Below are 26,718 nucleotides of genomic sequence, written 5' to 3'. Positions count from 1 at the left end.
TCAGTCTGAACACAGCTTAAGACTGCTTTCCTCACACTGGGTATGACATCTCTTTGAGATACCTGACACTTCAAAATTCATTTTGGATAGTCACAATACCAAGGAATGATAATAATCACTTATGCAATGCAATGCTTAGTGGAGCTTTGTTAACTGACTTCCAAGGGCAGTGGACATATGGAATTTAACAAATAGGCCATTTCTACCTAGTACTTTCATGGTGTACCATGCCGCTGAGTTGTTCACATGCCCCTCCCACATAGCTTTGCCTTCTCTTGATCAGAAGTATTTACTAGTGCCAGCATGATTCATAGGCACATTTTAACATTTGCAATCAAAACACAAAGAGGATTTCCTGACCTGTGGTTTCCAGCATGAAAGATCTCTCAGCTTAGCCTGAGTTAGTCCAAATTCTTAATCACTGACCCAAAGACGGACAGTTTATGTCAACTATGCTGGCAAAACTCCTGTTTATCCAACTACATGGTGAGAAGCAAGCTATACCAAGCATGAAACAAAACCATCTCATTCTTAGACTCATCTCTCAGCTTCAACTATCAGAAACAAAATTCCACCCTACTGGGAGCTGGAATGGATATACATTGTAAAAGAATTAAGCTGTGAGAAGCTGCTATGGACACACGCAGAACACACCTATATAGAAGTCTTTTAACCTATATGGAAGCATTTAACCATAGAGCATACACTTCTGCAGCAGACCCATCCTGATACTCTGATAAAGCACAATGAAAAAAAATAAAAAAAGGCTGCATTCTGGGGAAAAGTCCCTACTGCTTTCTAAGAGAGCAGATTTAGGTGCCAGAGAGTCTCCTAACATTTCTTAGCCCTTCATAAGGAGCAAGTGAATTTCTGCACCTACTGCATCCCAGTAAATTGGCCACAAGCAACCACAAGTCCCAGAGGCAGAAAACAAGCTTTATGTTCCACTCTCAGTTTTAAAGTCAGCTACAAGTTTCAAATCCCAAAGTTCAACAGATGAAAATATACAGTTAATTTTATCACGCTTCTTGTCGTAGGAGTGTGATTTAAAAATAAAACCTGGAAGCCACAAGTGTTCTGTTTGGTCCAGTGGGAGGTGATGATGATCAGCACACACTTGTAATAGCACCTGGGCTCTTACTCCATAAAACAAGCTTTGTGTGCTGTCCAGCCAGAAATCTGGCAAAAGAACTAATTCAAACTGGAAGCAAATAACTTTCCCTGACCAGAATTAACTCTAAAAGTGTGCCTAAGATTTTAATGCTGCTCTTGATGTAATATTATCATAATTAACATTTGCTAAAAGGTACGATTTCTATTGTGGCCACAAACACTACCTAATGAAACCAAGAACATCTCAATTCTGCAAATTCTACTTTTCTAAACATTCTGTCTAGGGTTGCCAGAATAAAATCTGGAATTTTAGTCTGAAAATCCAGTCTGAAGATGTGAAGTGCAACTAAGAAAATAAGCATGGGTATTTCAAAGTGCGCTCTGCATATACTTAATTCAAGGCAAATAAACTACCATGAAGGTAATTTTTTCATTCAGAAGCTCATTCCTACCAAACACAAGTCAATGCCATAGTGGCTACCACAGCTCCAGAGCTGAAGGTGTCGTTTTTGTCTTTATACAGTTAGGGCTTTGTCAGCATCGATTCCATAATTAAATACTGCCACAGATCACAAAGCAAGAGCCCATCATTCCCTTCTGGGAACTGTTCAGAATAATTAAAGCCAAATTTTCTTCAATGAATACCATGCTATCACTAAAGGAAATGGATTATTACCTAGCATTATTAAAGTATTATTAATGCATTATTAAGCTTGTGTTATTTCCTGAAGGAAAGGAACTGCTTCAGAGCTGCATTTCCACTGCCTGCTCTAATTGAATGCACATTACTTGTTTGTGGATAAACTTCTGTTCCTGCTCACTTTAATGTCAGCAGTTGATTGTTCTCTGCTCTTAATAAGTGAAATACCACTGTCACTTCCTTGCTGAGACAATTCCCATTTTATAATCACATCTTCTTCCCACACTTCCCAATTATACTTCTCTAGCCTATGTCCACACCAATTTCATAAGCAGTGGCTGTTTTACAGAGGCTTTCCAAAACCAACAATCTTCCTCTATTTCTTGCCCACAACTCTTTGTCTGTCAAGCATGCAGCGTATTTTAAATACATGTATACTATTACTGGTCACGTCTGTCTGCAACCAGTTTGGGTTTTGGAGACATTTTTTGCAGTATGTTTTATTTTCACTATAATTATCTACAGTGTATGTTGTCCTTCCAAATACTAGTTTAAAAATAACAAAGTATTAGTTAGGCCTGGGACATATAAGGCTGAAATAAGTTTAGTGACAGCATTAATATGATTCATGAAGTTCCAGCAACCATACAGAAGACAAACAAATCAAGACTATACACACAAATCCCAAGAGTATCTTTTGCTTCATGCCAGACATATTCACAGAACTTTTCTGTCTGCTTATACATCTGTCCTCAACACCACACTCATTCTCAATTTTATCTGGAGGACAGTGGGATTAAAGGGATCCAAAGAGATAAAAATCAGAATGACTAAGACTTTGCTTCCAAAATGTCTTGGAGAGTTAGTAACAGACAAGACACTTCCAAAGGAAACAAAACCTCACTTGATGTGACAGGCATTACCTCCCTTCTCAGAAACGCGTTTCGCATTCTTGTTCAGGTCCGTTCTAATCACTGTTTGCATCTGGCTAAGCCAAACAGCTGCTGCCCGGGAGACACTACATTGCAACTGGTACTTGCTGGCTGCTCCTCTGGTTTCTACTCACTGCACATCCAAGGCGTCTCATTGCCTGGCTCCTTCTCCTTCTTCTTCACTCAGTCTGACTGCTTGCTAGAGCACATGCATAGCCCTTTGTTACTTCACTCTTGGAAGTACGTTCTTACATGAGAACACAACCTCTAGGCATCGCAGAGTAACAACAGGGAGAAATAATGAAGCAGAGGTTTTGCTGGAAAATACTTGAAGACATTGATAGAAATTATTTTGAAGAATTGAGATCCTTTAGCTGAAAACCTACAAAAACTTCTTTGGAGCTTCTTGTTACTTAAACTTGGAGTTGTGTTGTTCTCGTACACATGTATTTTGATAATCCCAGGAATGAGGTAAAGCCATTTGTGCTCCATAGACCAATATAATTTTTTGACTTAATCTTAGATTATTATATTTCTCTCTGGAGGTTTTTAGGCTAAGCTCTTAAGATGCTACCAAAAGCAACATTGTCGCCACCTGAGTATCCAGAAGGCCATAGAGAAACCTTCTCCACACCACCTCCCTTTGATAGTCATCTTTCCCTACTCCTAACCTATCAGGAATATTCCACATGAGGAAGGACAGCAGTTCAAGAAAGATCAGAAAGCAAGCTTGCTTCGTTGTTTTCATAGGAACAGCAAGGATTTGAGAGGAGAAAGCTCATTCTGACAGAGAAAAAAATCCACAGTTTAGCCAGAAAACAAGGAATTTGTAACAAAGAATGCAGCAGGCCAGACTTCATTTTCACTAGTGACATTTTGATGGAAACAGGAGGTTTTCATAATGGATTTTCAGATTTGAAAGTCAAATACGTCCATAATTTGACAGAGGCTGGTTTGCAGAGCTTCAAGGCATGCTGAAGCACAATCACACACACCGTTTGCTTTCTCAAATTTTCCCAGGGAGGCAAGGGCTGGCCTCACAGAGAAGAGAGGCTAAAGGGTGACCTCTGCTCTGAAAAGGACAAACAATCTTATCATAGATACTACGCCCTGAGCCTCAGTTCTTTCCACAAATATTATTCTCAACATCTGTATACAATATAGGACAAGCTCTTAAAATCCTGGGATAAAGCAGTTTTTTCCTCTGAATAGCTAAGGTTAGGCTCCCCAGGAGAAAGGGGAATTTGCGAAATCTTACAAAAAAAAAAAAAAGCATGTTAACTTGCAGCAGTTGCAAGCCCACAGGACTCAAACGTATTCGATAGCTAACGTGTCTTTCAGAGCAGCAGGACTATGTGAGTCTCATCAGTGCATTTTACCTGAATGAAAGACCAAATTATACATCCCAGTCCACAGAAATCCACAAAGTCAACAGCAGAAAACTTCCATGTTCAGTGAAAACCACCCATTGTCAAGTGCAGCAGAATAGGAAAAAAGTACATGTTAGGACTGAATTTCTGGCTATGAAACATCATCTGAAGCTGACTTCTTATAAAGCAGCTTTGCCTGCAGGATGTAGATGGCATCAGGAGTGCAGTGAATGTGAACCTGTCTCACCCTTACTCTTTGAATCAATTCAGGCTATTGCCATTACTGCATGCACAGCACAGCAAACTACTGCTACACAAGCACGTCAAAGGCAAGCATTATAATTTTTTGCTGCCTGAAAGCAATATATCATCCCAAATACAATTAATACAGCAAAAGGCTTATTGCCAACAAAAGCAAAACACAATGTAGATATTTTTATTCCTAGCACACTGAGCATTCACACAAAGAAAGAACAAAAGTTCTGATTTAAATTTGGCTTAATCAATTCAGTGAAAATTTGTTTGCGGAACTTGAGAAATCCTTAAATGCTCACTGCAGATGTTGGCTTGTAGGACCAGAAATTCTCATCCATAATAATATGTTTCCCTGAAGCTCTATGGTTTATGGCACTGAAGCAGATATTTACAAAGTGAAATTCTGGTCCTAATTAAGTTGGTAAAGGCTTGCCATTGATTTCCATTGGGCCAGTACCACTCCTGCTCTAATCAGAATCACCTAATCACCTTTTAATTTATTTTTCTTTTACTGGAATATACTGTAAGATATTGTATACGTGCTGCATTAACTGCAATTGGCAAGCTTGGATATCAGGAGGCACTGCACTTTGAGATCAGTGAAGAAAGCAGTGAGAGGAAATGCTGGTAGCCTTCTAAATTTCCCAAGAGAATCAAACTTTAAACCATGTTTTCCTTAAGAACAGTAATTACACTTTTACCCTGAAAATGTCACTGTCCTTAACAAGCCTGCAGAAATGTCATTACAGGGTCACTAACAGAATATTCCAGGATGGGGAAATCTACTGTTTAATCACTGCAAGTTGTGGGGACTCTGATCCTAACCACACGAGTGGGATGATCTGGAGCAGCATACTTCAGGCCAAAGTAAATTGGAAAGGATTTGTTTTTTCCAATGATTTACTTCATTACCTTCGATTCAAGTAATTCTAGAAATAATCGCCAAGTCTGAATACTCCATGGCAAAACAGATGTGAGCTCTGAGAGAGAACTGCTTGGGTGCCAAGCTTACAAGAGAACTGCAGGGGCAGCCAGGTGTCTATCTCCCTGCTGACAGAGCACACTGTATCAACTAACTGGAATTTGCAGCCATGCTCCACTGTGGTTTTGGAACATATCAAAGCAGACTTGCTATCACAGACCTTAACGGGGAGCAATCAAAGACGCTGGCAGTGTAACAGACTCAGTTCTACCTCTCAGGCCTGGAAGTAATGGAAGGAAGTTTCAGCACCAACTGCAGACTCCAGTGTGCTTCGGCAGAGCTTAAACTGCTGTACCCTTTTCACAGAAGCATTGTATCTTGTTCTTGGTGACCACTGCACAGACCTCTCAGGTCTGAATGTGCTCCCAAAGCCAATCCAAACCAGCACAATTTATAGACCCATTGGAAATGCATGGCTTCTGAATGCTGGAGCACTTGGGGACAGCAGAGGGCTCAGCTGTGAACATGTACAATGGGGAATGTGTATTTTTTTAGTGTTAGGTGTCAGTTTCTGCAGTGCTATGAGACCACTGAAAAAATGGCTTCCTACATGTAAAGCAGCAAGAAAGGTTAACTTCCTAAAAGTTAAACATCTCAAGAAATAAATGGTGGTGAGCCCTGCCTACAAGAGATGATGGCTGCTGCGGTCTGGCAGAGCTGGGAGACAGCACCGCTTCAGTTCAAGAAATCTTTTTTTACTCACTGTCAGTTACGTATTTCTTCTCGTTTAAAAATGGCATTACAGATTCCACTGGCAATAGCAGAAAATTAATTTCTCTAAAGTCCCAGAGTGAAAGCTCTGCTTCACGTACAGACTCAGCTGATCCAAATACTACTTTATTTTCCTTTCTTCTCCTTATAAAAGAAAACAAAATCAAACTCCAACTGTACATACGCAGACATGGAAGACTTCCAACGCAACAAGAGAGAGTAAAATTGATGAGATCATGAAAAATTCAGTCTTATAGGCAGTTACAGGTACCAAGCATCATCAGAGAGAGGATGAGACAGTGCATGGGAGATTTGCTCCCTTACGTTGCACCTTCTGAAGCCCTGGCTGAGTTCTACTACATGAGAAGCATGGGCAGTCCTAGAAAATGCCATTTTCTAGGAAGTCCAAGGAACTCAGGGCACAGCTCCTGTGGTGCAAGTGAGAACATGCAGAAAACACATAAAAAATGCGTCACATTTCATCACATGTACACAGGACACATGCTTGGTTATGTGACACTGCACAGAGCAGAAAGCATGAGGATCCCAGAGACATCAGGTGGAAGTGATCTCTGGGGATCCTCAGTCCCACCTCCCACTTGGAGCAGGAACATCATCAAATACCAGATCCATCCATTCCCTGCAACTCTCAGCTGGATGATCCCTGTTATTTTGTATATGGCTTTTAACGTCTTATTAAGTGCTTGGGAGTGTCTACACGGCAAACAGCCAGAAAGGAGAACAAAACAAGAACATCTCCAGGCCTTGCCTTCCAGCTTGGACAAATGAACAAGCAACAAGCGAGCAAGTTTCTGTTCTGAAACACTGAAGAAGAAATTAGCCCCTCTCTCAGCTCCTAATCATCCGTGAAAAAGGAACTGTGGTGCAAAGAATATGAAGTTAGCAGTCCTAAGGAGAACGTGAACGAGCGCTTTCCAGGCTGGGGCCCTGCCAATGGCAAGAATGCAACCCCTTGGGGTGCACGGAAGTCCCTTCTGCACTCACACAAGAACCCAAGCAAGGAATTTAAAAATGCCTCAGGGCAGAGCCTGTCATTAGGGCAGTTTCACCCTGCTGAAATAATAAATGAGGTAATGTATAAAACTGCCTTTGATTTGAAGATATTTCATTCATAAACAGACATAGCAGCAGCTCTGCTACACAATAAACTTTCTACATGATTTTAAAAGTCCCCACACCTGTCCTTGTAATAGAGCAGACCCAAGCAGTAGAGATTCTGTGGCACAGGGCACTCTTTCCAGGGACAGCTCTGCAAGTCAAAATGAGAGCTGGCAACTTCCAGGTCAATCTGACAGTGTAAACAGAACCTATGTACCCATGCATGCATTCAGGTGGACTAGAGCAACAGCTGCAATTGAAGAACTAGACAAACACTACTCTGCTTTTTGTTCAGAGTTTCCAGAAAAACTTTTATATCAATTCTCCACTCCCTTCTACTCATCCTCAGGATATGTGGAGCCTGGTTCTGGCTATATTTGTGTTGCTAGCTGAAAGAACAGCAGAACACGCCAAGCATTTAATAACAAAATTCCAGCCTTGTGACACAACCCAGTAATCCCAAGACTGGAAACTAACCTCATATTTCTACTCTGCATAAAACCCTAATCCTAACAAGAGCACCGCTATTTTTATTTTGCCTGAACGTTTTCTAAAGACGTGTATTTCACAAATTAAGACCAGGTTGAACTGGGTTATGTTACCTATATACATATGGCATCTACAGATTGCTAGAACTATGGCAACACAGAAACTGCTAGAACTAGTTTTGCTTATCTGTGTGCTCTTACACAGAACTAGTTGCAGCTGTATGAGCTGTTGTAATGGCAACTACTGGTCCTCCACCACCACAGGACCCCTCTCAGGAGACTCCTGTGATGAGGAAACAAATGGAATTACAGGGTCCTATGAAAACCATGGCTGGTCATAAGCACATATATAACAATTCTGATCTAGTATTACAAACGCAAAATAGTAAGGCAGGAGACTTATCAAGTCAAGACTCCAGTTTCAGGCCAGGACAAAGATGCCTCATAGATACGTCTAAGGACTAATGAAGACCTCTGAAAAGGGAGAGAACAAACTGTCACGACCACTAGCTGGCATTTCAACCACTGCTTCCCTTGATCATCTCCATCACCAGATTCCAAGAAGCTTCTCACTACTGCAGCTGTACTGGCTTCAACATCACTCAGGCTTGCAGTACATAAAGTACCATCAAATACCTGGAATTCGATTTTAAACCAGCTTTTATGGTCACTAACTCAACCGCAATGTGAGGATGTGCCTGTGTGTGCAGCACAAGCCTATGCTGCATCCCAGCATAGACAGCAGAATTGCTTATCTGTCTTTACTTATAAGTCACAAAATAGCAGAAAAATGGTGCCACTGCATGCAGTCCTGTACAGGTTCAGTATGTGACACACAAAACTGCAAATGTAGTTTTAGGGGAGGATAGAAATAACATTATGTTAAGCTAGTAGAAATAATACATGTGCCCGGTACATTCACTCCTATACCCAAAAGCACAAAAGATTTATACACCTATGAATATATATCCAGCTAACTATTCCAATTTTTGGACTGCTAACATGTGTAAGTGTTTAACCAGAGGGTCCATGCAATTTTGTGCTGTTGTGCCCTGGCACTACAACGTTTTCTGCAAAGCTCTATTTCCATCCCTAACTGTGATGGGCATATTTTGCAAAGACCATGATCTGGCCATACTACTGTAAAAGATATATAGAAGCATCACTTATGAAGAACCAAATTTAGATTCACCCTTGACTAGGTCATCTTTTGTGTTAGAAGGAAATACACTCAGTGTGAGAAACAGTCTTATGGATACACACAGAAGGCCAACTACTACACTTACTCTGCGAAATGACACCACGTAGAATGTATCCTCCCTTCTGCGAATAGCTTCAAAAAAATCTTGATAGCTCCTTGGAGAGGCATAATACACTTGCAGCTCATTCCCTGAGTTCCTGCTGAAATGAACGAGAGGAGATGGCAATTACTTTAGACAAGAAAGTTAACTTCAGTGAGATAATGACTTTAAAGACCTACTTTTCAAAAGATGAGTGGCTCTTCATCCATTGAGGAGCATGACAAACATTAAACACAGGTAAAGAAAGTTAAACTGATGGGTATTTTTTGAAAGTTAAAGGTGAATTAAAGGTCTTGCTGTGGGAAGCTTTTCCCAGCTTGATTTTCTTCATGCTTCTGAGGCTGGCAAATGCTTACTTGCTAGCTCAACAAAAAAAGAAGTTTCAAGTCAACCTAAAGGGTCTGAAAAATTGTGATGACTTCTGAAAACAAATTCTAGAATGAAACGTCATTCTGAAATTATTTTTTACTGTTGAAAATCCAAACACTTAAAATGAAAGAAGTGCAAAGTTATGCATAAACAGAACTTTTCATTTACTGTCAAATGACAATATTTGCTCTTGATTTTCAATTTAGGCAGTGAAGCAAATATAAGATACTTACGTAATTCTGGATTATCTTTTTCACAATTCGTTTTACTATTATATTATAAACTATTCTAAGCAAAACACTGGCATGCCATACATCATGGTACTTATCTACTGTTTATCTTGGAAAAGTGAGAAATCCCTAGCATATATTGCTATCATGTATATTTCCCCAATCCTATTCAAAAATAACATATTTCATTGAATCACAGAACTGACTAGGTTGGAAAAGACCTTTAAGATCATCAAGTCCAACCATTACCAGAGGACTTCAAAGTCCACCACTACACCATATAATTAAAGGCCTCATCTACACGGTTTTGAACACTTCCAGGGACAGTGACTCCCTGGGCAGCCTGTTCCAATGCCTGATCACCCTCTCTGTGAAGAAATCTTTCCTAATATCCAATCTAAACCTCCCCTCGTACAGCTTGAGGCCGCTGCCTCTTGTCCTGTCACTTGTCACTTGGGAGACCGACCCCCACCTCACTCTATCCTCCTTCCAGGTAGCTGTAGAGAGTGATAAGGTTCCCCCTGAGCTTCCTCTTCTCCAGCCTAAACAACCCCAGAATTTAATCAGATTGGAAAGCTGTACTTACACAAACCATTAGCTGGAATTTTAACCAGTCATTTTAATTTTTTCCCACTTTAATAACATACTGTCTGTTTGCAGTATTTGTGGCAAAAAACACTGATCAGCTATCCCTCCCAAGCTGTCTTCTGCTGACCCAGATTTTAAATTATGGTGGCTAATTTAGATTATTTTGGTATGTTTCTAAAATATATATATAACTATGCACCCAAAATAAGGCACAAATCTATCATCAATTGATTTTCTTGAGCAGCAGTAATACTAGACTGTCATTATCTCCTCTTTCACTGCTAATACAGTCCTGCTGTAACCAAAAAACTGCAGCTGCCAAGCCAGTTGCCCTTTAACAGGACTGGGGATGTAAGTCCTGGGCAATCAAGAGCAGGCAGCTCTAACCTATGTATCCTCTTCAGCAGACCTACGCAAGTGAGGAATCAGATCATATCCTTCACACACAGGAAACAAAGACTGGAGCTAATTTGAGCTTCGTGACTCACTTGTGAAACATGAAGGCCCATCGAAGTGCCCCTGAGATTCAGCACTGAAGTTTTACTGTGATAAAAGGCATTGCACCCACGCATTGCTCAGTAAAACACATCCTGAAAACTGAAACAGGTCCCACAGATCCATTTGCTCACCCACACTCCAGCAGATACAGCTAGACCTAAAACCCAGTCTTTTATAATCCTAAGTTCATCTAGAAAAATGTTCTAAAACACTTGGAAACCACTGGGCCTTCACAAAGCTCTCCTGGTCTATGGAACAAATCCAACACTACTCCCATATTCCAAGTGATACCAGTAGATTACAGGTATTACACCATACCTACCTTGGAGTATCTCAGGGTAACCACAATGGACTGCACCATGACAGGAAAGAAGTAACTTAAGATCCAAAAACACATACAAAGCATAATGTTAAACTGTATATCCAAAACAATGATGCTGTGTCCGGCCATTTGTTGGGAAACAAGTCTTATTTTGGTTTACGTTTGAAGGGCACTCTGTTATGCATCACAGAGCCACATGGTTGCTTTAAGAAGCAATGTGGTTGTCGACACAGTACTTTATGCACCACAAAACACCATTTTAATAGTGGTAAATTTAGAAATAGGAAAATGGAGAGTCCCAGTTTGATACCGGGAGCCACAAAAACACACTCATCAAAATCACCTCTGAAGAAAGCTAGAGAAACTATAAAGAGCTGAGAGGGTTTAATGATTTTCTTTGAAATCACTTGAATTTTTATATTCCTTCTCTGATTTGACTACACTGCAATACTTTTCAGTTCATCAACATTCTTCTGGAACCCAGGATCTCACAGTAAACCAGAAGTTAAACCTACTTTGGGTAGGAAGTTGGACCTTTCTCCTGAGATCCTTTACAGAGATCTCCTGAGGTCCTTTACAACCTAAACTACTCTCTGATTCTATAATTTCACGGAGCATCTAATACACGATGGCTCTGGGAGGAACTTGAAGTCTGTTCTATGTTCTTAGCAGTTCCAGGACAGTCACAGCATGCAGCTGGTCTTGTTCATTTAAATATCAATCATCTGAAAAAAACCTCAACTTCCTTCTGAGCATGCAGAGCTGCATGATCTTGCAGACTGTTTCTAATAAGAGTAATGCAACCATGTATACTAAACTGCCTTATGCCATGAAGTTTGTTCATCCAGTCTTCAATTAAAACAGATATCCTTCATCTGCCTGTAGAACTAAAAAGCTTTATCTTTTTTTTTCTTACAAGTCAAGACATCAAAATTTGGCAGCCTGGATTCCATAACATTTGCCTGCAACTCACTTCCTTCTGCAAGGGTGTTCCTGCTTTCAAAGCAGCAATACAAATAAAGGGCTGCATTACTTTCAACAGTAACATATCAGGTGTTCTTCTCGGCAGAAAGTCCCCTTCATACTCCAGTCTACTCTTACACTCCTCTTTGGCACTTCAAAGCAGAGAACCTTTTAAACAGTGTCACAGGAAATTCAGGAGACAGAAATTTCATTTCCTTAAGTTTTTCTCTCCAGTTGTCCCTGTTGCCAGGGAAGAAGAGCAGTATGGGGGGGGGGGGGAGGGAAGGCAGATGGCTTCAGAAAACTTAGAATTAGTATGTTCTAATTATCAGTGGAGAAAATCAAGGAGATGGAGACAAACCATGTAAATAAAATGTAATGACACTTCAACTTCATCATAATAATTTGGTGCTAGCTATAATGGCTCTACTCTTGAAGACAGTGAAAGAAACCTCCCTTTTACCTGACTTTGAAACTTTCATATAAACTAATGATGCCCCAAGACAATTCTCCTTTTCCCCCTTATTCTCCCAAAGATTCAAATTTGTTTAGGAAGGGACTCTGCAGAGTGAAGTAAAGGATTTCTTAAGGCTCATTGGTAGAAAGAGCCTAGAAGAACAGAGCTGTGATACAAGGGTCCCTTCAAGTGTAGTTTAGATCATTAGAAGCATTTATTGCTAACGAAGAGAAATTAGTCCAATAAATGCATCTAGCACCTTGCTCCTGATATGGTGAAAACAGGTAATTTTTTTTTTTTTTTTTTTACAGTCTGTTTGTGACAAATTAGGCCATTAAGTAGAAAACAGTAGCAGGTGTTCTGTCTTACCTGAGGCTGGTGTCTGTGTAAGGCATAGCCATTAGCTGAGAATCTGCCTTCTTGCTGAGGGAGCTCTGAAACGGGGCAGGGAATAAAAAGGTGACACAAAGTGAAAACAAAAAGCATTTTCTTGGTTTGGCACTACACACAACATGATGCACATCTGTAGCAAACAGTCAATATATAATGGGGTGCAGAGGTTAATCAGTGCCCTCCACAACAAATGTGCATTTTTCCCACTATGAAACATGAATAACTGAGATGGCCAGCAGTCAAGCTGTAACCACAAAAACCCCCAAGTGCTTTACTACAGCCAATTTGAAGTCACACGTTCACAGACAAAGAGGGGAAGCTGGCACCACACACAACAGCTGCACATACTGTGTCATTCAACTGCAAAATTTGCTATCACTGACGTCAGATTTGCAGAATTCTTCTGAGGTCAAATCACTTTTTACCACGGCCAAAATATACTACCCATAACACACTTCCTGGTGTTTGAAACACTCGAAGCACCTGAACTTGGCCTATTTAATGTTCTACCATTCTCCTTTGGCCATCAGGGAGAAGAATCTGAAGTTTAATATTCAACACTTTCTCTCTAGAAAAGTGTGGTATTTCCCACACTCTGAAGTTCAACTGTTTTTAAAGCTGTTACTACCGCTTAATCATATGAAACACTTTCAAAATTCATGGTCTTAATTTCAACCTCACTATTGGTATACCACGTAGATGAAAAGAATTCTAAAAAATGGGAAGTGTCAGCACAAATTTCATAATTCTGTAGTCTTACCAAAAACATACCCCTCTAGCAAAAAAATGGAAAAAAATGAAATGGAAATATTTCAACAAAACCAATCAGCTGCACTCCTTAACAGTGAGCCAGATCAATGTGCTGTAGGTTGCATTTCTCTCTATTAACCAACTGTTCATTCTTATGCAGTCTTACAGAGAAGTCATGAAAAGGGTATTAATTTCATTTTAGACAACAATGAACATATTCTGATGACTGCTAAAAAAAAAGAAAAACTTCTAGACTGAATCCAAGAGCAAGAATGGAAGAACTCTGCCAACATAATAATCAACCAAATACAAAAATTCCAAATGGGACGTGTAGGGTACTCTGTTTACAGGCACTGTTGCTACTTCTATCTATAATGACAAGAGCGGACAAGTAAAAGAATATTTTGTTACGCTGTCTGAAATTATCTTGTCATGCTGACTCACAAGTACAAACCTGCCTACCTGCATAACCCGCGCTTTCTGCTGTTGGTTATTTGATAACCTTCTAGATCTTGTTCGTTCCACTTCATGTCTATGAACCCATCCTCGAAGTTCGTGATTCAGCCTAGAAAAACCCAGAGCATTAACAGACGTTCTGAAGAAGAGTGGCAGAATTGCTTAATTTTAGAAAACAGTTTAACTAGCTACTACAAGGTAATGCAAATTACTACTGTTGTACTTTATAACAATTTATTTTTAATACCAGAGTAAGAAAATTTAATTGTAAGATTAAACTTATGAGGGAATTCATAACGGAATATCTATGAAGTACTGGGATTACAGATGTTTCAACATAAAGCAGATACAGTACTTTCTTTTGCTCAATGAACAGTAATTCTGAAATTATTGGAAGGACTACTGAAATTTAATATCAAAAGTTGATCAGTTCAAGACAAATACTAGCTAAGAAGGCTACAGTATGGCAACTAAATTTGAGACAAGGAATGGACAATGCAGAACAAGCAGAGATAGCTGTTTTCTAATAGCGAATAAAACACATCTGCAGTGTCATGTTCAGTCTGCTTGCATCAGAAGCTGAAGAGTAGAAGACCATCTTTTATGTATTTCAGATGGAATAGGCTTTTAGCTGGATTTGATTTTCATATTATGAACATTTCTATATATGAAGTGACTTTTATTCTATTTCTACTGAGTCATGAAAAGCCTCCAGGAAATCAGAAAATTGTTAACTGGTTATTACAAATGACCAGAACGAAAACTGAGTGAAAATCATCACCAAAACCATAAAAAAATTACAAAGATACAAGTTGATCTCCTGTCTCTATGGTAGTAGACATTGGACAGTGCAGATGCTTACAGAGGCACTAGTCTCATACTAGAGGAACACTGTGAATGGACAATAACATCATTCACAGCTGTCTACATAGTAGCACTCATCAATTTATAACTAAACTCCTTATAAAAGCTTAAATGCTCAGAAAAGGCTGTTTGCTCACCTCAGTGACTCTGTCCGGTTAATCAGGGGCTGACAGGGGGGTGGGGGTGGTGAAATATATAACAGTGGTTCTTCTGAGACTATCATCAGTGCTTTGTTATCAGATACAGAACTATCATACCTGGGGGGAGAAGACACAAAGAAATCCCTTAAAATACTTTTTCCATGAACCTTTGACCAAATCCAGAGAATATGCACTACCATCAGCAAACCCACAAAGGTTACAGCTGCTCAATGGGACCTTTGAAACAGGTGAGTAACAATTTCTAGCAAATATACAATGGACTCAGTCAGTTCCCCAAAGGGGTCTGATAGCACTCAACACAGGGAAGAGAGATGAACATTAGCAGATGTTGGATTTCTTCCCAAACAGGCCAGATATTGAAATAAAAAGTAGTCTGTAAAAATATTCCTCATAATATGAAAACAGTAAGATCTCTGCAGAAGCAACTTTCTCTTTCATTTCAGAGCTGTGCAAGATTTGCTACAGAAATATTAAATTTATTAGCCACTAAAGCCATACAGATGTAAAGACCATGAGCTATATGACAGTGGAACAGCCACAAACTGGATTACAACAAGGGGAGAGGATTTATATCTCCAACAGTCTCCAGAAGCTAGCTTAGCTTTGATAAAAGGGGAAAAAGAGAATGTATTTCAACACAAAATTCCACAGCACTTTCAGCAACAAAAATTCCTTTCTCCTGGTTATCTGTATCTCCTTAAGGGTTAATTACCTATCACCAAATACCTATTATAAGTTCCTTTCTTGATAGGGTATGAATATGACAGCCTTAGTGCTAGTTTTGACAGAGACTTGTAGCTCCTAAACCTCAACTTCTTTCTGAAAAATTGAACATAAGAGCTTATGAAAACCTTATCCACATTCCCCTCCCTTTCCCAGCTTTCTCTCCATCTTCGTATCTGCTTCCCGTTTACTGCACCTAGAACTGATAAAGGAGAATATGCAGGAAAGAGCTCACAGCTTGCCAAAAAACAGGGAGAAAGAGCAAAAGAAAAGGAGGAGATACATGCACTAGAATATCTTCCTAAGAGAACCACCCTACTACTATGTCACATAAGTCATGGTATGCAACGTGCCATACAGGACACAAAGCCCTCCCCATGGCTACAGCCTTAAAATGCTTTTGATTTATTGCCTTCTTTCTGCATGGTAAAATACATTAGAGCTTTCTGCACATCTGTGCCTGGCTTTGTTCAATCAGCCAAAACACTTTACTGGAAAGGGACAATCTGATAGGATAAATCGTGTAAGGGGAAAACATGAGCTGGATTAGCCAGACTTCAATCTGGAGACAATTATATGTTCACTTGTGCACAGAATGCTAGAGATCTTCTAGAAGCTTGAAAGCAACTACGTAATTAAATAATGGGTAAGCATAAAGATGGACTCAGAGATTTCTAAAGTATAGTGCTGAGTTCAGAGTATATTCTTAATTGTGAATTTCCCTAGCCTTCTCCTGAACACCTAAAAAATAAATACTCTGGCTTGAAAAGTAAGAAGAGAGAGATAATACAACCAATACCATAACTATGCAAGTTAAAATAAGGATCAGGGAAAAAAGTAGAGAGATGAAGAACTGAAGAAGGTCATTAAAATCTCCATGATATACACTTGTTTATATGTTCTCTTCCACTACACTGTTCCTAACACCATACAACACAGCCAGAAGTGTATGTTTCTGAAGCTGTATGTATTGGGTAATCTTGTAGATAACAAAATTGTATTCATTTGAAAAGCAACCTGGTAAATCTTGTTAAACAATAAAACAGTAAAGGGATCAGCTTTCAAAATACTGTGTTTGTAAACTCAGTTGCTGTAGACCATAGAATAGTTAGGTTGGAAAGGACCTTAAGATCACCTAGTTCCAACCCCCCTGCCATGAGCAGGGACACCTCACACTAAACCATGTCACCCAAGGCTTTGATCAACCTGGCCTTGAACACTGCCAGGGATGGAGCATTCACAGCTTCCTTGGGCAGCCCATTCCAGTGCCTCACCACCCTTACAGTAAAGAATTTCCTCTTTATATCCAATCTAAACTTCCCCTGTTTAAGTTTTAACCCATTACCCCTTGTCCTATCACTACAGTCCCTAATGAAGAGTCCCTCCTCAGCATCCCTATAGGCCCCCTTCAGATACTGGAAGGCTGCTGTGAGATCTTCACGCAGCCTTCTCTTCTCCAGGCTGAACAGCCCCAACTTTCTCAGCCTGTCTTCATACAGGAGGTGCTCCAGTGATCATCCTTGTGCACAATACTCCAAGTGAGGTCTCACGAGAGGGATAGCACTGCCAAAAAGGTTACCAAATGGAAGGGCAGTGAGGTCTGAAAGCACAGTTGCCCCCTACCACTAAAAATATGTTAAAAGTTTTCATCTTACCTATTACTCTTCTCGGGAATTATGTCCCCAGGTATTTTCTGAGCTGTGCTGGACTCCTGCCTAGCTGAGAACTCCAGAAGATTTCTGGTCCTGTGGTTGGAACTCGCAGTGGAATCAACTCCATTGGGATTCTTTTCAAATACACTGGAAGACATAATAACCATAGTAAAACATATCACATATATAAAGGGACTATAAGACACTTTACTGTAAGGTGTTAAATACTCAGGTGGGTTAAGTTTCTTGTTGCTGCTATGTTACAGGGATAAGGCTCATGTCATAGTTAATGTAAAAACATGATGTGACATTATATTACTGTCATTCAAACCATTGGAAGCAGAAAAGCTATTCTGCTCTCTTTTTCAGTTTTGTTTTAAGGATTTTGATGTTCTTGTTTTCATGTTCCTCTGTAAGCTTCACTTGATGAAACTGTGATCTGTTTGTAAACTGGACCTGCAGGCATAAGAAAATTACTTACATTCAAATAACAGTACCTCTGAACTTTAACTTTCATCAGCCTCAAAGCTCAGTTGACGTAGTTTATTTGAATACAATATGCAAGAAAAATATAGCTACCAAATTCCGTGCAGCTGCAAGCCTGGAATATTAGGCCAGACAGCTAACAAAACTATATACAAACTTATATATGTTTAATTCTACTTAGATTTAGAAACATTGGCAGGGCCCGCAATCCCATCTACGTAGCAGCAGCAGGCCATGGTCCCAAATACTCTGTCTGCGCTTGCACTGAATGATCTTCCCCTGGGGGATGCTTAGCCAGCCAGCAGAAGAACGTCTGTGTTGCTCTCCATGCAAATCAAGGTAGCAGCATTTCCATGTGAGCTGGAAAAATGGCCAGGCGACCCCTATACAAGATTGGCTGCATCCTTAGTTCAGAAGGGTGATTGAAATGAAAGATCTTAAGAGCACAAAAGCAAATCTTCAGTATACTCTCTCTAGAGGCTAGCTTTACTCTTTCATAAACACAGTTGCTTCCTGAAATATGTTTATTTACAAAATCAAGCCCTAACCTTCTTAGCTGACAACAGCAGAGCATCTCCAGCAGCAACACAGAGAAATATAAAAAACAAGACCCAGCATGCTGATGAGATCTTTGTCATGCATGTTGATCACTGCCTACAGAGTACATTTTAATTCATGCCCCATCTCCCTTGTGGAGCAGAGCATAAACTCTGCAGGGAAAGACTTCATCTGTTACATGGCATCACTTTGCAGCACCCAATGAATACAAATGGTAATAACAGAGAAAGGCAAGAACTAGTAAGAAGGGCAAATTAAATACTACACAACTAAGCAGAAGGGACATAGACATAGTTGCTTAGCAATCCCCTCGCTTTTGCCAAGACAGTTGTGCTCCTGTTAGCAGTAACCCAGGTTTCCCCTTGAATAACTGTCACATTCTGCAGAACTGCTGGAGCCAGGGCAATCTCAGATCCAGGCTGACATTGCTTTGACTGCCCCTTCTCCTTCAGGTTTTCAGGCAGCAGCACAGAATCAGGGCAGCAGAAATGCTACAGGCTCTGTTTTCACTTAGTGACAGTGGGCAGAAAGGTACTTACAGTTTCCTTGCTGTATATGTACATTTGCATACAAATGTCTCATTGCTATTGAACAACGTGGAAAGCTGGATGGTTTATTCACAGCCTCACAGATCAGGCAACACCAGGCTATCCGATTTTACAGAAACAATGGCCACTATCTACTATATTTTATGAGATCATGTTTCTTCTGTTTCAAGGATGAAAGCATCAGCACAGCTGACAGTGTCTCAAGCCCAGAACCAGAGCTCAAAACTAAAGCTGCTGCTTAAAAGGATGTTGTATGTTCCTGCTGGAAGACACTTATCAGTGAAATGCCCCTGCTCTACCTAATTTGGAGCCATGACAGCTAAAAGTATATGGAAGTTTAATCATGAAACCAAGAATATCCATCAAAAGATCTGAAAGTTGTAGCTCTCCTGCCAACCATTTCTACACAGCCCAAAGTGCATCAGCCTCCAGTGTGTTGATGAACCTACTGCATCTGGCATTTTTTCCTATCCTACTTCTCTACTTTCTTGTTCAAAATGACACATCAATCCAGAGAAAATTTCCCTGCAATTATTTAGCTAAAGCTGACAAAAACCTAGTCAGCAGAACTGTAACAGATCTGAATTTTTCCATAATGGCTCTTCCTTAACGGTTGCTGTGTTCTGCAAAGGCAATTCTTGTTATTTAGTTGTTTCTCCTAATTTAGTTGTTTTAGCTGTACAGCCACTCAAACCCACATACACACCTCATTATATTTGCTTTAAAAGAAAGGAAATTTTTATTTTTACTCTTCTCATTCTTAAAACATCTTAATCTTGCAATCATAATTTAAATTTCACTTTTTGCAGCAGCTAAATATGGGATGTTTTCAGATTGGATATAAGGAAGAAATTCTTTACTGTTAGGGTGGTGAGGCACTGGAATAGGTTGCCCAAGGATGTTGTGAATGCTCCATCCCTCGTGTGGTCAAGGCCAGGCTGTACAGAGCCTGGGTGAGATGGTTTAGTGTGAGGTGTCCCTGCCCATGGCAGGTGGGTTGGAACTAGACGATCGTAAGGCCTTTTCCAACCCTAACTATTCTATGATTCTGTTTCAATCTGAAATAAGATATATTCAGCAGTAAAAAGACAGAGGTGAACAGAGTACATTTTGCCATCCTTACAGGCAAAACCCATGGCTCCCACTTCTGAGAACAAAGGCACCAACTTGAGGACAAAATTTATTTTGTATTATTTATGGTATTTATTGCAGTGCTCTTTCCTTTACCAGGACTGTCATTTTCTACAGAATGTCTTTGAAGCAGGGCCGGCAGCAATTTCTGCCTTAAGCTACACGGGCTACATTTGCCTTCCCTTTCAAATTCATTTTTTTAGGGCCTTGAGAAGGACCAAAAGCTTCCTTCTCAAATATGTCTTAAAAAAAAAAAAAAAAAAAACCAAAAAAAACCAACAACAACAACAACAACAAAGAAAACCCTTCATTGCTCCTTTGGTTTGTATCAATGACCCCAAACCAAATGAACTTTCATTCTGAATGAGGAAAAGCTCCACAACTTGAAATACTGCCTGTTTCCACCTACTGGTTACTTGAGGAGTTTTGCCAGTTTTCCCCCCATCTGAACAGATGACATCGTTGTTCTGTGGTATCATTTCTTCCCCTTCCTTACTCCCACAAGAGGTCACTTGTGCAGTTTGTCTGTAAATAGGGCTCCATCTTCAGGTAACAGAGAGGAGAGGACATGTAGGTAACTTATCTTCTGACTTCTTACTCTCAAAGACCTTTCCTTGCCAAGTGGGTACATGAGAGTATCACACTGGGTATCAGAAATATTACTCCTTTGACATCTCAAATTGACAAGGGGGAAAAGCATGATTTTAGACCAAGAAATCCCTTAAGCAGGATGGACCACTCCTGCAGAGGTGCATCTGGAAACACCTGCAGCACCTGGAAAAGCACCTGGAAAAATCTGAGGCATACTGAGTTTTACAAGTGCTAGGCAGAACAGCTACAATGCAAGCTGGAACAGGAAGCATCTACAGAGCAGATCCCAACACAGTTACACTAAAGATGAAGTCAATACTGAGCACTTAAAAACATCAGGTAGAAGAGACTTTGGAAACAGTGACAAAGAAAGGTAGATGATCCCATTTTTCCACTGGGGGAAAAGAAATCTTCAGAAAAACAGTATTTTCAGCTAAGAGATCAATAGCGGCTTAGAAGTTTTTATATGACAGATAGCAAAAGCATGAACAATATTTTATTTCTGCTGGGCTACAAGATGAGAATTTGGAAAAGAAAGAACATTTTGGTGTATCTGTCCTGAACAAGTCCTACTACTTGCAGGAACTGGAGTTGCAGTCCCACATTAGAAGTCAGGAAAGACTGGAGCTGAGAAACAGCTCTGCTTAAAAAGATGCCCAGTTAGAGGTTGGAAGCTGTAAGCTTTTTCTGTTTGGCCACACTTACACACCTGGGGCACCTACCGAGGCCTTGAAGTGTACATTTGGACATCCCAGATACTGTGAGTATTAAGGGTTTTCACAGAGCCACAAACACCCTGTCCAAGCTGGCTGAGCTATCAGCTTGTTTAAGATGCAAAACTCGATCCAAGGAAAAAAAGAAAGAACCACTAAATACTTCATGCAGATGTTTGTTCTAAAGTGTAGATAAATTTGATTATAGGAGGGAAAGAAAAGCAACACTCCTGTCATGGTTTCTCCAGGCGTTTAATGGCACCTGATATTTTAGCTGTATTTTTACTTCTTTGGTTTGAATGTCAGGGTGATAAATGTGAAAGCAAGTCTTGCCAGGAGCCCAAACTAAATTTCATTTGTACTTCTGGCTGAACAAACCCCGTGCACTTCAAGTTTTTGAATACTGACATTTAAGTTCTACAGTAATTTGTAGATGAAAGCCAACAGTGATATCATAACAGAGTTTTCTGGGGATAGAACCATTTCTGAATACGAGCTGGGATGTTTCCAATGGGCTAAAGTTGACATTGCAAGAAGACACCAAGCAAGGACCTTGTCCTCATCCTAAGTGATTCCAGACAAGGCTGCCAGCATGCCAAATGCTCTCTGGAAAGTATTTCCTGTTTCTTATTCCCGGAGAGGGCACCATCTGCTGACAGCAAGGCACCGCCTTCCCATGCCAGGCTGTTCCAGAGCTACCCTCTGTGAGTGCTCAGCTAATAAGAGGAACCTGGCCCCTTTCCTCTCCTAGGGAGGATGGGGAAAGCAATCCAAACTGGAGGGATAACCTTTGTGGATTTTTGCGCTTTTCTTTCTTTAAAAAAACCAATTTACTGATCATAAAGCTGTTAGAAAAGAAAGGAAAAAAATCAAGTATTGGCACCCAGAGCATTTACTTTTGCTTAGAAAACTATATACAGTTACTTGGAAGTGGGTTCGATCTTACTGACAAAGCTTGGGCAGGCCTGATGCAAACTGTCTCAACTGCAATGTTCATTCAAGGCAAAAACTTTTGGCATTTTGCTCCCAGCCCAGCAGATGAACACCTGGAGCAAAGAGCAAGCTATCAGAGTGCATCTGGCATTCTGCACAGGCTCTGCACCAGCAGCAGCAGGACAAGGCAAGCGAGCACAGCTAGGTGAGGCACAACTCGCCAGGACGCACATGTGGCTGTGATCAGTAAAGGAAGGTGGAAGGAATCACTTCCTGCTCCTGCAGTTGTAGCTTGAAGAAAATCAAGGATATTCCATTTTATTCACGTGCCAACCCATCAAGAGAGGTTCTGAAAGTTCTAGAACCTGAACCTAATTCGAATTACTCAACCCGTTCTTTCCTCTCAATTTCTCTCTCCCCTCTCTCTCTCTTTCTTCAAGGAGAAACTATAACAAAAGACCAAAGGTATGCTGCAAAAACAGTTTTCCAGCTCTGGGACATCTTCAATAAAAATGTACACTCAATTCAGCATTAAAACATATTATTTCAGTATCAGAAACAACAAAGTAAGTTTCCCGCATTAGAAGTGTTACGAGCTACAAATGTCTTTCAGAGAGAGCTTGTGGTAAAACACTCAGAGGGCTCTGTATTTCCTTGGCCTTCAGAAGCAGCTGGCTAACATAGTACTGCTCTATGCCTCGTGCACTCATGTAATAATTTTCTCTTTACATTTCATCAGTTCCTTTCTATTAGTGTGTAAGAAATTAATAGCCCTTTGACTGTCATAATTAATATTTGTGTGTATATTTGCATACTTTCAGGCATACATGACATTTAAGTCTACTAACCTCTTAAAGATACATGAAAGGCTATCGAGGTTTGCAAAAAGCAGAGAATTCTTTTCTATCCTTTACTGAGTGTAGGAAAGGATTGTATGAACTAACAGTAAGACACTCACACTATTGTACTGCCCATGATTTGGGAATCCCTATTCTCAGAACATCTTTCAGAGATGCTTCAAGCAGTGCAAGTTTAGACAACACTATCCAGCCTACAGCCGAAGGAAATCATGGGCCATGGTTAAAATGTTTAATGATCACCTGCTGATGGGCTCAAATGCAAGATGAAGCATTGTCGTGATGTGTTTGAAAATACCCCAAATGTCCTCTTGAATTAGCTGTGTGGGCAAAGGAGCTAATCCTGTTACCATAACACAGCAGCCAGTCCTGGGCCGAAATCTCAGTGTGGCCTGGATCTCAGTGCTGTGCTGCCCACACTGCTAATGATCTTTAAAGGGAACTACAAAATTATTTCTTAAACCTTCTGACATACCACCACCACAGTATCCCTAAGCTCCTGACTGCTGTAAGATGAATCGGATCCTTTAATCAACGAGTCCAGCATTAAGGGTCAAACAATAGAAGACTTGTACAAAATCACTGCTGAATGCATCAAACTTCAGAATAATCCTGCTCTTCCACACACCAATGCGAGATTGCTCAACTTGAGTAAGGGCTTTAAACCATACTGACACCAACACAGATATGCTCAATGGATGTTGCTTTCAGCAGCTCAAATCACCCATGCTCCAAAAGCTCAGCAGGCTACATCAGTACTGACTTAGAAGACTGCAAAGTAGATGGGATGCTTATCTGGGTGCTGGTGAAAGCCTTTAAATTTTCTTACTTTATCCTTTAAGAGCAGCAGATCATGGTAGCATGCAGTTGAACAACCCTTGAGCAGTTTTGGCATTTTTAGCAAAAGATGCTTAACCTTAGCACTTTGGGATTTTTGTTCTAATATTTGTGCTACCAATCTAAGAAATTGATCACACACAGTCTTGCAGGAGTAAAAAAAGCACTGCTGCTTCATTTGTTGCAGTCTACAACAACAGCACACGAAGCACGCTTCTCAGCTACCCAGGCTGGTGTCTTTATTTGCAGATTGCTCAGTGGATGTAAATTTTTAATAGACCATTCAGTTTCTAGGATAGTCCTGGAAAGTAAAAGAAAACCTATCAGGATACTGTAGAGAGGAGCTGCAAGGAAGTATCTACAAAAAGGGCAGCAATTCCAGTTCAGCTGCTGTAGGTCAGCAGAACACAAGAGATTTTGAAGCAGCAGCTTTACTTAGCTCCATCAGTCACCACTCAGCTTAAGAATTTTTTGTTACATCATGAAGTTTGTTTTCTAATTTGAAAGGGTTTCCAGCCATACAGAGGTGGCCAACTTGTAAGAAAAAAAAAAACAAACCAAAAAAACCCCCTCAAAATTAATTTAAAAAAATCACACAACCTTCTCTTTGCAGATCTGCCTTTCCTCTCTCCAACTTCGTATTTTTCTGTTTTCTGTCCACTAAGTATCTGAAATGGTAGGACACATTCTGGCTGGCTGACATCTTCATAAATGCTTTAAGACTGTTGTTAGATGATGACCACCATGTAAGATTGAACAGACTGATTAAAGGGGAAAATAATTAGGTGAACAGTTTTCATAGCCATGAAAGTAACACAAGGGCCACTAAGCAAGTATGTGACTTACATGCTTTGCTGCTGCTGCCCCAAGTACCAGAGATGCAGAAAAGTTGTTCTGCATCTTCTGTGATCACTCTCCTTGCCTACTTTTTACACATTAGTTAGGTTAGCTCCTGAAAATACTTTACTATCACATATAGGACTTGCATTAAAAAAAACCAAACCCAAACACCCAAGAAAATTTATATTCAAATGGGGAAAAGGAAAAGAAAGAAAAGGAAAATATTCCCAAAATAAATACATGGATTGTTTAGACTAGAACATGTGCTTACATTTCATTTGTTTCAGCCCTGTTTGTGCTTGTTTAATTCATTTTCAGGTCTGGTTACTACCCAGGCACAGTCCAACACAAATGTGGAAATTAAACAAGGAAAAAAAAAACCAAACAAAAAACCAGCATCTAGGAATTGTAATAGCTAGAAAACTTTCAGTTTGCATGTTGAAAGCACTTAAAAAATAAATAAATGCACAGCTAATTAGATGTTTCTTAATGCTACAAGTCAGCAACCTCAGGAGCACCACAACAGCTGAGAACGCAGCTATGCTGACGCACACCAGCTCTCACAGAAGCTAAGTCTGAAGGCAGGAGATGCTGCCTCCCAGATACCTGCCTCCAGACATATCATGGCTCCAGCTCCCAACCCAGCTGCATGCTGAGGTTCATGTTCACTGCCTTTTGTGCAAATACTGTGGGTTCTAATTTCTGTTCTACACCGCATGATATGTAAGACTGGAGCAAGGGGGTGACCTCTGCAAGCAACTGAATCAAAATGTTTTTAGCTTTTTCCTTTCATACACCTCACCAATCATTCTTAAATAATAATAAAAGGAAGGTTTTATAGATGTTAAATCCAAGTCCAAATAATTCACAAAGATTAGAGAATAGTTCACTGACACACAGGGGAAATTCCTCGGCACCCTTCTCCTAGTATAAAGTAAATAGATAAAATAGAAACTTACACTAATAGAATTCCTGCTAAATTATTTCTGCTTTTAATAACAGAAAATTTCAGTTTTCTATACAAAATATCAACACACCCAGAATAGTTTAGCACACAGTACAACATAATGAAGAATTACCATTAACTTTACACAAGCCACTTTCACAACCAGAAAGTATTCAATCTGTATTCATATTCCACTTATATTTCATTCAACTTACATTCTTTTCTCAGAGATAACATGGCACCATGTCTTAACACCACAGAATGTTCTTAAAAGCTTGTTGGCAATTAAGCAGACGGGACTGGACTCTCCCTCCAATATTTTGAAATAGGTTTCTCAGGTCAATACACCAGCTTCCCTACCAGACTTTCAGCCCCATTCCCATAGTCACAAGTTCAACATTACAGATTACCCACACACACAGCATATTTGTCAGCATGAAAAAATGTGTCAGCAGAAATAGTTTTATCTGCTCTACCTGTGTGCCGAGGGCTGCCACATCCTGACCTGTTTCCCATAATCTTAAAGCAGAATAGCACAGCCTCAGTCCTCCATGAAATACCACACACATCTCTCCAGTTACATACACAGTCAGCAAGGCTTAAGATCAAAGAACAAAATATGTGTGAGCCATTGTTACTGCAATACACGTCCAATTAAAGTACAAGAAAATATAGAACTAACTACACAGCCAACTATCCAAATGATATTTTTCATGTTGCATGCCAACTGCACCTCTACTGAACTACTGCAGGCCACAGAGGGTTTGCAGGACTCTCAGCTTCACATCCCCATCCCAAAACAGCACAGTCACCTCCCTGCCTTCTGTGATTTGCAGGAACTAAGCAACTCAAGAGAAAACTCATGTTATCTGTTCTTTTGTATCACCTCTAGCCTTCAAAGAATCCTTTCATTTCCAATTAAGAATCAGACACATACCTCA

General features: G+C 40.1%; 1 protein-coding gene across 3 annotated transcripts in view; it reads right to left on the bottom strand.

The window, feature by feature from the left end:
• Positions 1-26,718, bottom strand: part of ATF6 (activating transcription factor 6) — a 75,239-nt gene that overhangs the window by 35,338 nt on the left and 13,183 nt on the right. For 2 of the 3 annotated variants that reach the window (XM_061345369.1, XM_061345367.1), the window contains exons 10-14: positions 17,341-17,484; positions 14,939-15,058; positions 13,944-14,046; positions 12,708-12,772; positions 8,897-9,011 (exon numbers count right to left, since the gene is read on the bottom strand). In XM_061345369.1, the coding sequence (XP_061201353.1) occupies positions 8,897-9,011; positions 12,708-12,772; positions 13,944-14,046; positions 14,939-15,058; positions 17,341-17,484 (547 nt within the window). The remainder of the gene's footprint in view (positions 1-8,896; positions 9,012-12,707; positions 12,773-13,943; positions 14,047-14,938; positions 15,059-17,340; positions 17,485-26,718) is intronic. The other variant, XM_061345368.1, reaches the window with a different exon arrangement.

Source organism: Neopsephotus bourkii, unplaced genomic scaffold, assembly GCF_033783945.1.
Source record: "Neopsephotus bourkii isolate Nb327-2 ecotype Australia unplaced genomic scaffold, CSIRO-AGI_Nbou_v1 NB_234, whole genome shotgun sequence".
NCBI lineage: Eukaryota > Metazoa > Chordata > Aves > Psittaciformes > Psittacidae > Neopsephotus > Neopsephotus bourkii.
This window is presented reverse-complemented; position numbering and strand designations above follow the sequence as displayed.